Source organism: Epinephelus fuscoguttatus, linkage group LG11, assembly GCF_011397635.1.
Source record: "Epinephelus fuscoguttatus linkage group LG11, E.fuscoguttatus.final_Chr_v1".
NCBI classification, from domain to species: domain Eukaryota; kingdom Metazoa; phylum Chordata; class Actinopteri; order Perciformes; family Serranidae; genus Epinephelus; species Epinephelus fuscoguttatus.
In genome coordinates, this window is record NC_064762.1 from 19,122,346 (window position 1) to 19,141,487 (window position 19,142).

General features: G+C 43.2%; 1 protein-coding gene across 1 annotated transcript in view; it reads right to left on the reverse strand.

The window, feature by feature from the left end:
- Positions 1-19,142, reverse strand: part of foxo3b (forkhead box O3b) — a 59,668-nt gene continuing 40,526 nt past the window's right edge. The window contains exons 3-4 of the mRNA XM_049589635.1: positions 6,175-7,649; positions 1-3,373 (exon numbers count right to left, since the gene is read on the reverse strand). Of these exons, the coding sequence (XP_049445592.1) occupies positions 6,204-7,649 (1,446 nt within the window). The 3' untranslated portion in view covers positions 1-3,373; positions 6,175-6,203. The remainder of the gene's footprint in view (positions 3,374-6,174; positions 7,650-19,142) is intronic.

The following is a 19,142-nucleotide window of genomic DNA, read 5'->3' on the forward strand; positions in this document are numbered from 1 at the left end:
AAGGGTGTGGAGCCTCACCAAGCTTTATTTACATGCGCACCATTTCTTATACAAACTAGATTACAATTCAAAATGGAATACACAGGAAAAATACCCACTAACATCAAGTCGAGAAGAAGCAAGATTAATAAAGGGCAAAGTTCAAAGGGCAAAGTTCAGAGGGCGTATGGAGGGGAGCTGGCCTGGGCCTCTAAACAAGGATGGAAAAGAGGAGATAATGAAAAGGAAACTTCCAAGAGGTGATTAAGGTATCTAGTGGTATGTTTCTTTTCTTTTATTTTTTTTGCTTTTCTAAGCATTAAATTTGCACGTGTTTGTGCTGCAGGTGTGTGTTGGGCACCAGAGGAGATAATCTGTGCCTTCTCGAAGCACTGAGTGGTTGTGTGGAAGGCCTGCTCCACTATGACTAAGTGTAAACTATCTCCCCGAAGAGCCGAAACATTTTACACTGAATGTACAACATGTAAGGAACGCCTTCCCGCCATTGAGATTTGCAGTTTATCAGGGATCAATAACCCCTCTTTGAACAGAAAGGATCACAGGGTTCCCTGGATTCACCTTGTCAGTCTTCTTCACAGGAGGAGTGAAGCGCTTCTTATATTTAGCACGGTCAGTGTGGATAAACTCAAATGCTTAGCAGTTCGGGTGATGGCTCAGGATCCCCCCCCCCCCCGCCACAAGACATGTGATAAATGCTCTGGAAAGTTTAGATGTGACGAGGCGTTGGAAAGTCCAGCACGTTGTCAGAGGACGCTTTAAGCACGTCACAGTCATGACCAAACGCTCACTGAGAGCACCAGGACGTGAACCTGCTGTACTCCACATGGAATAAAACAAGTGTGAAGCTGAGGAACGTCCGTAAAGGAGGCTGTGTCTGTACACACGCTCGCAACAATAAACCCATTAACGCGGAAGGATGTTACAAGTTCTGCTCTGTAAGCCCTGATTATTAAAAAACAGAACGTATGTGTGTTTGAGTGCTGAAGACACAGGATTCCTCTCTGTATTAAAATTTCTGTCGCAGGACGGCACCATTGGAAGGGTCTCGGGGGGTACAGCTAGGTCATGCACTAAACCTCAGATAGCACAGTAGTTCATTCTAGCCAACCATGCACACACACTCCTCTGCCTTGGCCTCAAAGTGATATACACACATCTGTACACTATTATACACAGCGGGGCACACACTTCATGTCGCTACCCCAGACAGAGAAGGGATACCAGGGTGCCCAGATGCTACAACAATGGTGCTTTCCACCATTTTCAAAAATCTGGTTCAACAATGAAATCGCTGGTAACAGTGTTCCCTCCCACCCGGCGTGTAATGTTGTTCGTTATTTCTTCAATTCTACCTTCAGAGGTATCACAAAATCCAAGGGTCAAGTACTACATGAGTATATATGGACATACAGCGAGTATATATGCATTTCACACAATTCATAATGCATAAATACATACATGCATACAGTCGACTGTGCTGTATGCACCATGAGGGATAGTGAGGGGTTACACATCCTCGTGAGATTAATTCAACAGAAATAAACTCCACAGATAAACACGTACACACATTAACATGTACTCAGGAGATACAGGAAGTCACCTGCAGGAGCACCAGGCGTGTCCATGAAGGGATGTGTGTCACGAGTCCCGACAAGAGGAAATAAAAACAAAAAAGCCATGACAGCAAAACCAAAAATAACAGACCGCGTGAAGTCTTAATCCTGATGTTTATCCTCCTCCTTCCTTCTTGACGGCCAAAAGTTCACAGGTTACAAGTTCACAAACACAAACTGTTTTTTATCAAGAAATGTTAAAATACCGCTAGAATGTGACTTGATGTTACTTAAACGGGAAGCCTCCCTTTTCCCCCCTGAGTGATTCTATATATGCATAAGAAGCCCCACAAGCTCATGACAAGAAAACAGCGGAGCTTAACACAGATCCCTGGTATTATTTCTTCTATCTACTGTATGTGTGTGCAATATGTGTGTGTGTGTGTGTGTGTGTGTGTGTGCTGTGATTTGGCTGCCAGCATATCCTACTGTTTGTTTCAAGTAATTTGGCAATATACAGAGATAGCTTATTGTTTTACTCGAGAAACAAATGGCTTCTAGAGGAATGAGCCTAAAAACCCTGCTCCCCTCCCCCCGCCAGCAGCGCCACCGCCATCTACAGGTTCGCCGTGCTACAAGTGGCAGCAGCTTTGGGCTTCTGCAAGTCGTGGGTAAAAACGTAACGAACAAACAAATTGCACGGCTTGCTCTCGGGGCAGGATTCAACACTGTTTACATAGCACCTGTTATGGTGTGGAAATGTTCACAACCCTAGGACACAGGTATTCATTTTGGCTACATCATATGCAGTGATAAACGACCTCAACAGAACTCACCAGAAGTTAAGAAATCTAAGAAAAGACAGATCTTTCCCACGCCTTCTTGAACTTTACACTGCCCGGCACTGTACAAATATCCATGATGATTCTTCCTCTAGTATTTTTTCATATTTTTTTACAGTTAGATATACACAAAAGGTAGCAAATATTTTTGTAATATTCAGCTAAGTGTAATGTAACCCTCAGTATGCAGCATTTAATTTAATTCAAGCAATTTATGAGAAAAAAAGTGGAAGTGCATGGCATTGAGACGTAATTTAACTTCTAATGTTTCTGGAATTTTTGCAAACTGAGGAAAAGAGTAGGTTTGTCTGTTTGTGTGTATGCATGTACTGTATGCGTGGCCACTCAGCGAGTAAGATACTCCATTTCCATCCTTTCATTTCATCAATACACCTTTTTGTGAAGACATGTATGATGCAGAAACAATTATGATAAAACAGAAAATCCAAAAAACAAACACTGAACATTTAAAATCACTAAAGTGAGGAACAGAGGGAAATTCTTTTTTTTTTTCAACATAACACATCCCAGGAAACCACTGGAGCAGATTTACACCACATCACTTCTTTACACTTTTTTTTTTAATATGTCTTCAACGGGAACAACTGCACCGTGCACTCCTTCAATCTTCACTTGATATTTAGTCCTTGTATTCCACCTGAATCCTCTGCTGATAAAGCAGGATCTCTTTGATATCAACAGACTGGGTGTCAAAGGAAAATTGCATAATTCTAAGATTTGTGAGTTTGAAATAGCTTTCTTCTTTTTGTTGTTGTTGTTTCACAGGAGGGCTGATGTGCAGTATCTCTAGAGTCTGTCGGATTGTTCATGGTTCACCAGTGTGGGAGCGAAGGTAAAGCTCTCGAGAGGAAGTCTTCTTCTGTAAACACAGGGTTCGTATTTTACGTTGTGCTGATGGCAGGTTTGGCAAAAAGGATGTTGTGTGTCTGATCTTCTCTTGCACTACACAGTTCAGACCTGGAGAGATAAAGGATGAGATTATTATATAATTCATGCTGTACTGAAAGCAAGGAAATATCCAAAGCCAAATGTCACCAATCCACATTTATTTTCATTCATTTGCAGCAGCTAGCTATTGTCCTAAAGCTAATGCTGGTACTTCCTGCATGTGCTTTACAACAGTGTTGTACTCAAGATCTGTCTTGGATATGAAGCTGGTATCAAGACCACTTGTTTAAGGTCTTGGTCTTTTGTCTTAGAATTTATAGCATTTTTACTTTGTCAAGACAAAAACTGTGAGGATATCATTAAATTGCCTGTGCATATTAAACATCATTACTGTGACTGGATGTAAATTTTCCTGCCTCAAATGCAACTAATAACTTGACTTATTTCTAATTTAAAATTTTTGTTGCTGTCATATTTTTCATGGTACACTTAAACATACACCTTAGACCAATGATTGCCAACTGGTGGGTCGTGGGTCCATTCCGAATGGACCGCAAATGACTTGCGAACGTGTCAAGTTTGTAAAAAACATACTTTATTTTTAGGTACAGTGAATTTCCGGTACAGAGCTTTTATTTTGAAGTGCAGTTTCCTGCTGTATAATGAATGAGAGAACGAACAATTATAGAGACAGTAAACTAGCTAGATGACATGGCCAAACGCAAGTATGACGCTGAATATATTAAACTGTGTGGACCTTGAACTAATGACTAAGGAAGAATCTGGACCCCGTGGCTGGACCAGTTGGGAACCACTGACTTAGACTGGATGATGGACATAGCTTCAGCATTTCGGCTGCCGCCAACTTGTTTTTTTGGAGCCAGAAGTGACTATATTTGGACGGGAGGCTGGAGCCGTGGAGGAGTGAGGCGTGAATGTGACACATAGACTTTAGGGATGTCTTACAGATAGCCTGTCAGTCAAGCAGCGCTGCTCTTAAATATGTGTAGCTTCGGGCCTTAATAAAATGTAAATGGGTAAGTTATACAGTTGTCACGAAGGTTAAAATTAGCCACGGAGATCAAAACCATTTTTTACCAAGCTATTAACATGTATATTTCTGCTGTTAAGTTGGGCAATATAACATGGTGGTGTCTGGGGATTTACTCTGTCTTTTAAGCAGCCCCTAGTGGCAATCTGATGAACTGCAGTGTTTGGTACTTCCGCTATGACTCGGAGGGTGCTGCTTGACATAGACGCGTTTAAACAGTATGTTTGTTATCTGTGGATGTTTTTATGGGAAAAGGAATCTTTCAGATTGAGTTGAGCAGTGCCTTTGGTTTAAATGTTCCACAATTTATCATAATTGTGTCATGCAGTTTGAACACTGGTCTGATCTTAGTCTTGACTCACTTTTGCCCTGTCTTGGTCTCGGTTTAGGTGGTTTCGACTGCAGCTTCACAATAAATGCATTTTAATGTGAAAGCAGACGTAGACCTTTAAATTGGCACCAGAAGTGCTGAAAGTTACTTTTACGGTTAGCTTGTGTTTCCAAAAATCTACTACATAAACAGCAAATAAATACAGCAACAGCAATTTTCTTTTTTTGCACTTTCTGTGGGAACTTTTTTTTTAACCTTTGCATGGATATAACACATTCTAACACATATTTCCCAAATCTTGAAAAATGAGAACAGTTCAGGAAAGGAGGTTTGATATCATATCTTATTAAAAACAAACTTTTAGCAGCTGCAGTTGGAAAAAATAACTAGTGGAGAAGTTACGTTGTTCAGCAGGTTGCTTTTGGTTTGGGGAAAATGACGAACTCAGTCAAAGTGGTTTAGTGAAGAGATGCAGAGGCATGTAATTACTTGAGAGAATCTTTTCCATGTGGATTCGCAGAACAATGGGCGCAGCATCGACTCTGATTATGGTTTATCACAGCAGTTCACTACTTTTATCTTCAGGTCTGTATCTGTTCACAACACCAGTAATTCTACAGCACCAAAAACCTCCTAAACAACATAAGTACAATTTTTGCGAGTCTAAAGTTGAAAGTATGGATGTTTCCACTTCTCGTACATGGTCATGTTAGCTGACACATATCTTCATCAGGTCTGCACAGAAACCTTTACAGACTTTACATTTTGGAAAAAAAGAGAACTAGTACCAGATCTGTACTTGGCATCAGCCATACCCTGAGTTTAGGAGTTGGAATCAGGGGAGAAAAGGTTGCATTCCTAGTTCCTGCACCAAAGAGCCTGTTAATACCTGGTATTAACATGTGTTTCATTGATCTGAACACAAGTGGACAGCTGAGACTCATTGCTGTTAACACCTGTGTCTATCAGGTCTACCACTTGTGTTCAGAATTTGTCTATGTCACTCACGCTAGAAAATCAAAGGACCATGCGCACAGTTATAATGTCCACACTCTTGCTAACTGCTCGCTAATCATGCTAGCAGTTGTGTTGGTACAGTTGCTGTCAGCAGATTCGTTTCACAAAATGATGGACAGTCACGCAATATTTTTTCTACTTGTTGCAAAATGGGAAAGTTATAAAGCATTAGCATGTTATCACCAAAACAACCATCACATCCCTACACTGATGATGTAGCCCTTTATGGAGATGCATTAGGATACATTAGGGTTTATACTACAAAAGATATTTGGTCAAATGCAGCCCAGACCAACTCTGCAAGTGGTCTGTGTGATCAGATCACAGTACATCTTGGTGGTCATGTCCACTTGTGATTGGATCACCCAAGATGCATGATAATACCAGGTATAAATAGGCTCTAGGTATGCTCACTTTTGCTCACATGCCACATGGTTTACTTTAATGCACCCAACACTCAAACATACACACCTGCTCTGCTCCGCTCTGGCCTGACCCTCTCAGCCAGGTACCCAGCTCTGAGAGGTCTGCTTGGTGCTCGTGAAGTTGCCAACTCCGTTCATGTTGGCCACAGAGTCAAAGTTAAAGTCCAGGTCATCTGCCTCCATCAGCTCATTCCTGATGATGGAGTCCATATCACACTCCAGGCTGCTGTTGAATATGTCCAGGTCCAGATCTGTGGGGAAACGGTCCTGGCAGATCCCTCCACTGTTGCTAACTGTTCCGTTTAGGAAGATCGAGGTGTCGATCTGCATGGAAGAGGAACCATTTCCTCCCAAGGGTGAGAGCAGGAGCTGCTGCTTGGCATTAGCCAGAGCGTTAGCCTCGTTGGCTAGGTTCAGGCCTCCGTTTAAAGACCTCAGGGAGCTCTGGTTGTGGTTGTTACTGTGTAGTATCTCCCCTTGGCTGCTCTGAAGTCCAGTGGTCCCAAATGTCATTACGGGATCATTACGGAGCATGAGTCCACGGCGGGAGTTCTGGGAAATGACGGCAGCGGCGCTGGCCTGTGACATCAGAGGGTCAGACTGGGTCATCATGACATCGCTGTGGCTGTGGCTGTCAGAATTGAGCAGGTCTTGTAATGTCTGACTGCCAAAGCGAGACAAGCTGATGCTGGAGAAAGACGTCTGCTTGTTCTCCTGGATGGTCTGCATGGGGGACGGACGCAGAGAGGAGCCCGTCGTGTGGGGGCCAAAAATGGAGTTACTGTAGCCATTAACTCCACCGTTAGAGGAAGAGTTGTTGGAGGGAGAGGAGGTGGAGTTAGATGAGCTTAGCCCATTGGGTTTGGACCCAAAATTGAACCCTGAGGAGCCATTTGGAGTGGCTGGTCCTGAAACGGTTGGCACCAGGTTGATGTTATCCAGCAACTCATCCATCAGGTCATCTGTGAGTCCGTCATTCAGGTTCATTGTACCTGCCAGGTCTGCCAGGCGGGGCAGCTCAGTTGGCACGGCCTTCCCGTTGGTCGTGGCATTGCCGGGAGACAGTGCTCGGCCAGGGCTGGAGTACAGCATTGGCGAAAGAGGAGGCTCGTCATCGGGCACCTCGTCTAGCTCAGGGTTGGCCAGAATAGGGGAGAGGCGACCGCTCAGTGTGCTGGCGTTGGAATTAGTGCGAGAGCGGAAGTCTGTCCAGGCGTCCAGCTCCTCACTGCTGCGTGACGTTGGGCTTCCAGGCCACTTGGAGAGACCTGAAGGACTGTCTCTGCCGCCTTCACCAGCTGCAGCAGCTGCGGCCTGCAGGGCTGCCTTCTTCTTGGCAGCACGGCCACGGGCGGACTTCGTGTACTTGTTGCTGTTGTCCATGGAGACTGCACGGCGGCGAGGAGCCTTGCCACCCTTCCCTCCCTCTGGGTTGATCATCCACCAGGAACTCTTCCCTGTTCCCTCGTTCTGGACGCGGATGAAGCGGCTGTGGAGGGAGAGATTGTGCCGGATGGAGTTCTGTGACACAAAGAGAGGAAGAGAAGAGACTGTTGAGTGATGTGTGCAAAATCCTTTTGAAGCAATTACTCAAACAATGACTGGCATCAATTTTGATTTGTTGTATTCTTTCTTTCCTTTTACCAATACAACATTCAATGAATACCTCTCATTAAGTCCAACAACACTGATCCATAAACCACCCACTACTGATTCTGCAGCAATGTAAACAGTTGCTCTGGTGACTAGACACACAAACAAAGCAAAAATCCTTTTGTTTCAGTTGTTCACCCACTAAATATAGACAGGAACACACATTAACGTGCAGCAGCACTTAGCGCTGATGTCTGCATTGTTCCCACTGTAGCTTTTGTGTTGCGGTTATAAAGGAGAAAACAGAGACAGTGGTCTATAATCAAGCGTCTCCTCGATTATGAATGACACATACAAAGAGCCCCTGTGTTGCTTAAGGAGCTTGTTCTGTGTCAGATCATGTGTGTTAGTGTGCGCCTGTGTGTGAGTCTTGTCTGGTTTGTATTGATCAACTCTGAGCTGCTTCCTTGTGTGAGCCCCAGAGGCCCATTGTGGGGGAACTGGTGCACATGACAGCCCCTGCTAATGATCAAGAGGTTTATTCACAGCACACAGATGTATATACACATTAAAAGGCCCAATCTGCCATATAACACGCCTGTTGAATCACTTGTTGCCACACTGCTTGCTTTGTTTACATACATACACACTGATCTGACAGATATTCTTTCTTAGTTTACACACATGTTGTGGTGGTTGTACACAACTTTTTAGCCTTGCAAGTCACATGGCTCTTTATGGCTATAGCTTTTGGTTTGTCCACCATCTATTGGATTAATTTCCCTGAAATTTTTTTCAGACACTGCCACTGACTTTGATGATTCAGAAACTTTTCGATGTGACTATGCTCACATTTTTTACAGGTGGATCTAACTTCTATAACCTTTGTCACATTTCAGTCCAGCTAATAATTGCAGCATTAATCCTGGGAGAAAACAGTTTTAGTCAGAGAAGAAGAGGAGCAGGATCTGATTGAATCACTGGTGGACCAACCAACAGGGATTTTACATTGATGTCACAAAGTTCAGTTATATTTAAACCTCAAGAAAAGAGACAAAGGCCAGGAAACCATATTAGTATTTCACGAATCTAGAGCACAAAGAGCAGATCTTGTAAGTTTCATTGTTGCGTGTCATAATGGATTTCCATTTGCACATTAAACAGAATTCAGAAAACATGTTTACACGGCAGAGATGTCATTCCAGCTCAGCCACAACTCGTCTTCAGTAATTGATTAGTGCAGGTCAAAGTAAGGATTGTATGATGTAAGCTCTGGCTTTGCAGTTATTTAAGGCTCAAAATTCCAACTTCACTTGATCTGTAAATTACACCCATGCACATGTGCATTTGGACGACCCCCCTCGCTTGCACAAAAGCACGCACAGACATCCGCACAAACGCATTCTCAGCCATCTGGTTACTGAAGAAGACATAATTTCATGGTTCTTGTGTGGCAGCGTAAGAATGATGCTGAAAATGCTGAAACAAACATGCACATGCATTGTGTCACATTCTCACAAATCAACCATAAACCTTTATAAAACTGCATTTTAAAGATAATTAGTATATATTTTCATTTGACATGTCTCAAGCTTCTTCTTCCCTCTCTTCTTGTGCCCTACAGCCCACTGAAGGCCTTGTTAAATTCATTATTTTGCCTCAGTGTCCTTCTCTTTCCATACCCCCTTCCTCTTCCGCAGTTTCTGTTGTTTCACAAACACATAGCTCTTATGGGTCCTGAGGGACTCTGGGGCTATGCTATATCCTCCCATATAAACAACCCAACCGCCATCCACAACATGCACGCATTTTTCCCTCTGTGTTTTCCTCCCGTGTATATTTTTACTCCCTAAAACAGAACAGATTTCTGGGTTCCAAAAGGCGAGGGCCAAAATCTTTGAGTTTTTGTGGGAATCACAATATTGTTTTCCACGAAGCAGTCCCTTCTTTCCTGGGCAACCGTTTACAGACAATTTGGTCTGGATTGTTATTCTGGTCAAAGGCAGTTCAATCACAGAGGCAAAAAAGAGAAGCTTAAGTTACAGTTCTGAATGCTACGTTGGCAGAGTGAGAAAGTCTGATCTCTGGAGCCAAACTGAACCTATGACCCCATGTGAGTGCGTGTGTCTGAGCACGTGTGTGTTTGTGGTAGTTATATGAAAATGCCCCGTTTTGCATTTGCAGGTTCTTGAGTGTTTTGCAATTGCAAATGCAAAAGTTGCTTCTGCAGGACTGTGTGCTTTTTGTGACCACTGCTGTGCATTTGCAAACCCATAAAAAGTTGCGTGTAAAGGAGCAGTGTGGAAGATTTAGTGGCATCTAGTGGTGAGGACTGCAGATTGCAACCAGCTGAAACTTTTCCCAATTAGAATTCCTTCAGTGTTCATTGTTAAAGAGGTTTTTACCAGGAGCCTAAATTTCTGCAGAAGTCTCTTCCTCACCCAAAACAAATGGACCGGGTGATTTAAACCGGTAAAAACAAAGAATAATGTAGTTACACGTGACAAATCAGTGTTTCTCTGATGCTGTTTGGCACATTGCAAAGGGGCCACTAGCCTAGCACATGCTATTCTCAGTCCACATGTCAGGATGTATATAAAGGCAGACCACTGCCATCAATATTTCAACCTCCTCCACTGTCTCATTTGATGTTGTATGAAACCTTTGACTCTGCCCTTAAGCGCCATCTATTGGCTGAGTCTATGCCATCATAAAGGACTCAGGGAAGTATGAAAGCAGTGACGTTTACAACGTTTGAAACAGATGTATCCATGGCACCTAAGGGGAGTATACATGAGCCTTAAGATAACGAAACTCCCCAAACTCGTATTTTCAGGTGATCATTCACTAAAAAAAAAACATACTTATTATATTATATTCCATTTCTGCCAATATATCCCCCTAAATCCTACACACTGGACCTTTAATCATGAATGGTGTGTACATATGAATGCACGTTTCCCAAGTGTGTGTGTGTGTGTGTGTGATCTGTGCAATGAGGTAAGATGAGAAGAGATACCAGGGAGACCAGTGTTTATCCTCTGCCAGCATCTCTCGAGGCCTGACGTAATGTTGCTTTATTACAGAACATTTTACAAACACACACACACACACACACACACACACACACACACACACACGCACTGGCTGAATGTTTCCAGCTGCCAGGGAGATGTAAATACTGGCAGAAGACAGACTTTGTAACGGAAAAAGAGAAACTTTCAGAGGGATGAATGAGAGCAGAATGAATGGAATGTGAGTTTCCTTCTCCCGCTGCTGTAAACATTTACCTGCCAGCACCCGACACTTCATCAATCCTTCTCCCTCGCTTCATCCTACACCACCTTTACCCCTGCACTCCCTCCTCCCACCATAGCCACTTGTTTAATGTTTCTCTTTTCCGTGCCACTGCTCGTATCCTTCAAATGTCAGATGGGATTTTTCTAACTCGGCGTGATGGAGCAGCAATAAAAGGAAACGGGACATCTGCAACCGAAGCACGGACAGTGATAAAAAGAGGAAGAAAAAAAAACTGGGTGCCAAGTGAAAATGTGTGAGTGATGGTGAGAAAAAGGGTGAGAGGAGGATGATAACATGATGAAAGAAAGAAAAGTGTGCCTGCTATGTATCAGTATTACGTGTGATGCTTGTGTGTAGCAGTAGTAGATCCTCCCACATATTCTCTGTCACTTCCATGATTTCCGAGCTATATTTTCTGGAAAGACACATTTTTCAAATGTCATTTTTCAAAGCTTTGAGCAGCACAAGCAAAGTCTCATTCACATCAGTGGTATTGAGACGGAGGAAAAGTCTCAGTGGCAGAGATTTTGGCACGTAAAACAGAAACACTTGCGGTTCTGTGAGTGGAAAGTATGTTGTTTTATGATGTTAGCTGACGGACCTTTTAACCATTTGTGTTTTGACATTTCCTTTGCTTCACATTTCATGTAGACATTCAGTCTCTCCTGCAGACCACAACATCTCGTTGCCGACTGCCACGATTCTCACTGTGTCTAATGACAAAACCAATCATGTTATTTTACTTCCCAGGGGTTCATTAAGCTACTCTTAAATCACACCTGGGTTTGATAACAGCCTTCATACTTCACTTAACATCACTGAACTCTGGAGGCTCAGATGTGGAAAGAGAGTCTCAAAAGGTTCACTGTGTACAAAATATTAGGAAAATCCTCATGACACACAAGGGGAACGCTAAATCGCGTCTCCTCCCCTACATCTGCATCTCCTCTTCATAACTGAAACAGATGTAATAGCTCCAGTCAATACAGCATTATCCAAGTGTGATTGGATAAACAAAACTATTTTGTTATTTGCAGAATGTATGCTCTCCATGTGTGCGTACATGTCACATAGCAGTGTGAGTGTGAGTGGGACACTGTATGCTTACTACTGTGGCTCCTCTGGGGTATTCCCAAAGCCCATTAATAATAATAACAGCTCACTGAGACAGCAGCTCTGATTCATAACTCTTACTATGCAGCAACAAGAGTTAAATAACAAACACACACACTAACACAGCTTGCAGCAACAACCTTCCAAGAGATAATGACGCTGTTGACACTGCCCGGCTAATTTTAGGGAATTTCTGTTTCCTTTTTTTCTCTTTTGACCTAATTTTCCCCCCATTTTTCTGTTTTGTACCCTTCTCCTTATTCTCTCTCATCTGAGTGTTTATCTCAGAGATCTATATTAACACATCCCTGTTTTTACAAAGGTAGACAAGTAGCTAACTTTGGATTCAAAAAGGTAGGGTAAAGTAAACTTTAATGTGCCTGAGGAGCAATTTGAAATACAGACAGTAGTCTTGAGTACAATAAATAACACACAGTAAACAGGACGGTGTGATGACTTTGACAATGCCGATGAATCACCCCAGCCCTAATTACAATGCCACTTCCTGAGTACTTCCTTGTGGTTAGAGACACAAAACCATGGTATCTCGTGTCAACCCCAGCTCAGCCATAATCTGCAAACATGATTAACCTCTTATGTTTTTGGCTTTTTATCGCGTGTACAGGAGTAACATTACTTCGGTTGTGAATAAATGCGAACTGAAGGAATACTCGTTGTGTAATGTGACGTCACAGGTACCTTCCTTGCACCAGATAATGCTTAAATTTGCTAAATGCTAAAGCTGATGTTTAGCAGGTATAATATTTCTGTGTTGTGATGAATCCCATACCACGCCATCCAAACAATTTTTTAAGATATTTCAGTCTGGATTAAAACGGTGGATTGACATGCCTTGAGCCGCACCATGAGCATGGCGAACAGAAAGCCCAATCCAGGTTGTACCCATGACCCAAAGTTCAATGATCATATAATATGATCCATCTGTATGATACCCCTACCTCAATATCTCATACAGTGTTTCCTTAATTGCACATCAGTGGAAGACTCATAACCAAAGTTATTCACCTCTCGAGTAACGTTACAGAGCTGCCTTGGTTACTCTCTGTTGTTATGAACGTTGTCATCACTGCTGCATTGCATTGTGGGACATCTATGCCGTTGTAGTGTTCAGTGTTTGCATACTCTAAGACAGGTTTCACAGGAAACGGTATGCAATTCATGTAGCTGCTGTTGGACTCATACTGAGGTTTCAGACAAAACCTGACAACATGTTTTGCCCAGTTTCCAGTTTTCATGCTAAGCTAAGCTAAATTGCTGCTAGCTGTAGCTTCATATTTAGTGTACAGTCATAAGAGTGATCTTCTCATCTAGTTCTCTGCAAGAAAGCAAGTGTTTCCCAAAATGTTGAAATGTTCCTCTGAAGTAGATTTGGTTTAGCTGGTTGGAAAAACTGGTCTCAGTCAACAGTCAACTGTTCGTAAGACTGGTTATCCAGGTTCACCAGTGTTACATTTTTGAAGCAAACTAACTCAAAAATAGCCTGACGAAGCTGAACTCGCTTCATGAGACAGGCCCCAGCTGTGTGTGTGTGTGTGTGTGTGTGTGTGTGTGTGTGTGTGTGTGTGTGTGTGCGTGCGCGCACCAGCTGCAGCCAAAGCTCAGGAACACAGAGGCCTTTTTGTCCGTCAGCAACATGTGGGAACAATTAATCACTGTCAGCAACCACGCTAGGAATCTCACTCTCTTTTCTCTCATTATTCTGATTTTTGAAGGTGCGTAGGTGGGAACTCATATATTTGCATTTATGTAAATTCAAATGCAGAAGGTGTGTGTAGATTGAATTATTTAGGGAGACATTTAAATAAGATTTTCAGTCTACTTTGAGGGAATAAAATCAGATTAATTCAACAGATACGTGTTTTAAATGTATAGAAATTAACACCTCAGAGCCCTGAGGTTACTCAGACAGCAGGCTCCTCTGATTGGTCCAGAGGATTCTTGGAGTGCTTTCTAATTGGATGTGGCTGTCCTAGCTCCAGCAGAGGTGATTGGTGGAGTGAAATTGGTTTGCGTAGCCAGGCAGTACAGAACAGGGAGGGTCTGTATGGTGTTGCAAGTGTGTTTCATCACCCAGCTACAGCACATATCTGAACTCCAATGTATGAACTGGGTCAGTTTCACTTTGCTAGGTTCCTGTACTCTGTGTGTGCCTGAGAGAAACATTTTACTGGCCGGCCAAAGCCTGACACAACCTCCCCTGCCTTCAGCTGTGAGGAAATGCAGAGAAAAACACACACACACACACACACACTGCTCTTCATTTGTTGTTCTACAGGAAAGTGTTGGGTCAGAGGGTTACAGTGTCACGGAGCCAAGAGACAGCAATGTGCCAGAGGTCAAAGTGCTTTGAGGTTGCAGCTCTTTCCCTGCACATGTTAGCTCCGCCCCCTTGTCCCTGCTCCTACTGCCGTGATTGGTCCAACCCTGTGACCTGAGCCTTACACCTCTGTTGTACTCAACCACCCACTGACACAGCGTGTATGTGTGTATGAGTCCTGGCCAAACATAACCGCACTTTATCAGCCATTATGTAAACCAGCACTAATCTGAGTATAATGTCAACAGTGACCACTGCTCGGTGGAGCAGACGACTTGCGCAACATTATTTACCATTTAAGACGAGGGATTGACAATGGGCTGCGGTGAAAATAATGCTTGTCCTGGCCTGGAGTGCTGTTTGTTTTTTTTGAGAATGGAAACAAGATTAAGCTTGTGCAAACAGTTGACAGGTTAGTGTCCTAGCAAATGAACGACAGATACGTAACGACAGTAAAATGTTATAAAACAGACATGAACAAAGGAGCTCATTGTATTTTATTTTTTAGAAATGACAATAACCAAAAGAAAGACAGATATTTGTTTGTGCATTCCCGCTGTCCCTCTGAAATAATCCAATCAATCAATATAAAGAGACAAACATGAGCCGAGGCCTTTTTTAGCCACAGTTATGTCATATTCTAGACAAATAACTCTTCTTTGGAAAACAGTGAACAACAAAACAGTATTAAGACAGTGAGCTTTACCTTTTGTATTTCGCTAAATTGAAAAAAATAATAATAAATGACAAAAACTGTGGCAACAGGTATATATATTTAAAACATACATGCATGCAGAGACTGACTGTGTCTGTGAAAAGCTTTGTTCATACTCCTGGATGGACAGCGGGCACTCTTCTATGCTACAGTCTGGAGATATGCGCACACAGACATGTGCACTATATGATGCAACCTTCTGACAGCAAGAGGAGGAGCTCCTTTGTTTGATACATTTGCCTCACGACAACATAAAACAGCAGTGTGTGTGACTGCCTAAAGCAAGAGTGTGGACTTTTACATTTAAATTCATATGAATCCAAAGTCTGTCACATTCAAGCCCTCGCCAAACAAGTTCACACAATGCTGATTAAGCTTATCGCTGCCAGGGAAAGAAAGCCCTTTGTATTTGTCAGTATACCAGAGTTTGGGTGTCTAATGTCTGTAGTGACTTTCCTGCGCAGGCGTACCAGAAATTATGCGATTCATGTCAACCAGCCAGAGCTACAGGAGATCAATTAATTGACTTTACCTTAAATTTGTTGATGATTTTGTTTTTGTTTTCTCAATGCTTCATCTGTATGTGCGGGATTCTGATGTTATCAGCTGATATTTCGTATGTTGACAGTTGGAAATTGAGTAAAGGAGTGAAGGAAGAGGAGAGCAGCTGCTAGTATTCAGAATATATTGGAATTGGGGTTATCCCGATTACCAGTTTTTGATCATCCAAAATTCAATGAGAAATAGCCACGATAAACCGAAGCTTTGATTAAGCTTGTTGTAGATTTGTAACACGCTAGTTTCGCAAATTCGCAAATTTTGAAACTATTCCAGACACTTGACTTTTTTTTGACATCTTGCTAAGGTATCTGGAGGCCTGTAGTCTCGCTCACCAGACCTTTCTCAAGAAAAGAAAGGCCCGGCTGGGCCGACTCTCACTTTAAGATTGGAGAAAAAAACGCCCCGGCTGCTTGTATTCTTTCAGCCAATCACAATCGTTCTTGGCCACAACAACGGTGCGCTTGCAAAAATATTGCCGGTTTGGGTGTAACACGCCCACAAAAATATCGCCTACAGGACGCGAACCATGGCAGAAAAATGGCTACATCCCCGCAAGATCAAACACCGCAAAAGTTAGTAAAGGGCGTGTTGAAAACTGCAACCGGAGGTGGTAGGGCAGGACTTCAGTGGGTGGCTCGTTCCGCCCAATGACAGGCTGATCTTTGCAGCGAACTTCCACCCACTCACACTAGGAGGCCTGTGACTGGACTGATGTTTGATGAGAGCGAGTCAGAGTCCCAAAAACTGCCATTAAGTTTAAATGTAGTATTTCATGTTGATGCACAATTAATAATGTTGGATTTCTTTATTTATGGCCTATTTGGAATTTCGAGGGTAATGCATATACCAGTATCGATATATGTAAATGGAGCATTCAAATACTAATTTGGATGTTGATTACCACGGCAACAGTTGAAGCTTTAAAGCATTCAGATCAGCCCTAACTGGAAGCCATGGCGGATAATCCAAAGAAGTTTCCAAGGAAAGTTTCTCGAGTGTGTACTCCAGATTAAAAAAAAAAAAACACTCCGCGTCCAGACACAGGATTAAACTCAAAAAGGACTTGAATAGAGCGCTCCTGGGGGCGGAGGAGATGCATCAAGCTCATCTGCAGGCATACATTATAAACACACTTTGACAGTGTTTATGTAATTACTCTTACTGCCAGTTCTTCACCGCAGCTTTAACAAGAACAGGACAACAGCTGGGGAATACAGTGGACAAAACAAGCATCCAGTTGCCATGCTTGTAGTGGGGATGCAATTTTAAGCATGTGCGCAGCCATATAGACACACAAAAACCCCCGCCATGAACTAGCCTTAAGTTGTAGAGAAGAGCGGTGAAAGTGTAGCGAGGTGGTGTGAGGTAGAGGTGTAGACGACATGCAGGCCTTTAACACGTATGAGGCCGTTTATAAATAAACAGCCTAGCCAATCTGTGTTAATACTGCAGAGAGAGGACGGTTATTTATACTGTGACCCTACACTAACACACACAGACACACAGACACACACACACACACACTAACAAAAACACACACACACATTGGGTCCAGGTTCCAGCTGCCCTGAGCTCTGGACTGCAGACAGAACATTCCATTCTCTTCAATCATATGTGCGTTTCCCGGCCAGCGGCTGGGTGTCTCTCTCAGCTTGTGTGTGTTAAAGTTGTATTTATGTGTGTGTGTGTGTGTGTGTGTGTGTGTGTGTGTGTGTGTGTGTGTGTGCTTGTGTGTACACTGGATGGGGATCTGGAGCTTGGCAGAAGAAATCCTGTCACACCTCATTCTGCTTATATTTCTGCTCTTATTTCCCCTCCGCTCCTCTTTTTGTGAATAGAGTCAGGTCTTCATGGGAATGCAGACACACGCACGGAGAAACACTTTCAACGTCAAATCAATTCAGGAAATAGATCATCAATTTTTTTTGTTATGAAAAGGGTTTATCTGATCTATGATGCCTTATTGAGACTGACAAATCCATCGTTATGGTGTGAACAGCAATATCAAGTTCCTCTTAGAATTAAATTGCAGTTAGAGTGAACACACACAAACATGCACACATTCTGCTTCCCAAGAGTGTGACCTTGTCAAATCACTAAAAAGCCTGCTCTTGTCATCAGCGAGGCCTCACTACTGCAATGTCAAACCTCTGCCTCTCGCTTTTTCTATTATTCCCATCTGTCTCCCTCTGTACTCCCGTTGTTTGCCTGCATGCAGCGTGTCGTGTGTGTTGTGTAAGGCCACATGCTCAAAGAACTCCTTGTTTACTCTTACGTTTCCTCCAATTAGTTAGCCTGAGGTGGGAGAGTTAGCTGACCCAGCCCACCTCAAACAGCCAATCAGTGCAGGCCGATACAAAGGCAGGGCCAGTCACGTTACCCTAATAAGGCTTCATTAGGTCAGTCTGTTTTGATCAGTGCTGGACGACGAGTTCCTTTGGAGCGTTGGCTCACGGTCACAGTGGAAAGTTAAGCACACACACTGGAGGGAGAATCAAGCAGCAGGGAAATCTATCACTAGATATTTTCATGATTTGGATCCTGAAAAAAAACAACCAAAACTATTTATTTTTTCTATTTTATTTAATTTCTGTCATCCCACGCAAACAAAAAGCATGAGCTGATGAGGCATATGCAGCGAGCGTTTGTTCACAAACACACCGTTCATTACACAGCTCAGTACTGGACGTGTACTCTTTGCTTTGGGACAACACAGGACATCCCTGCTGGGTTTTATCAACCCAAGTTTCAGGACACGCCGTCCTTAAGCTACGGAGCACAACTGCGCCTGCCAAGAACACACGCACACACACAACAGACAACAGAAACATCTCAGCCTAGACAAAGACGACTTATTCAGACAGAGATCCAGAAGGAGAAACAGGCTCGCAAGAGAGGAAAAGAGCAGCAAGGAAAAGAACTAACTGTGTACAAACACATCAACAATTTTTTTGTCTATATTTTCATATAAACACCGACCAGCCACAACATTAAAACCACTGACAAGTAAAGTCAATAACATTGATCATGTCATTATAATGCAATGTTCTGCTGGGAAACCTTGGGTCCTGGCATTCATGTGGATGCAACTTGATGCCCACCACCCACCCACCCAAACACCATTGCAGACTAAGCACCCCCCCTCATGTTTACGGCACTCCCAGATGGCAGTGCCCCTCCCAGGACAATGCATCATGCCATACAGAGAAAACTGCTTAGGAGGGAGCGTGACAAAGAGCTCAAGGCGTCAACCTGGCCTCCAAATTCCCCAGATCCCAATCCAACTGAGCATCCATGGGGTGTGCCGGTACTCCTGAGCCAAGTCTGATCCAGGGTGGGGCCTCCTTGGATCAGGTTTGGATTGGACTTCGCTCTAACCTGTTGAAGCATGGAC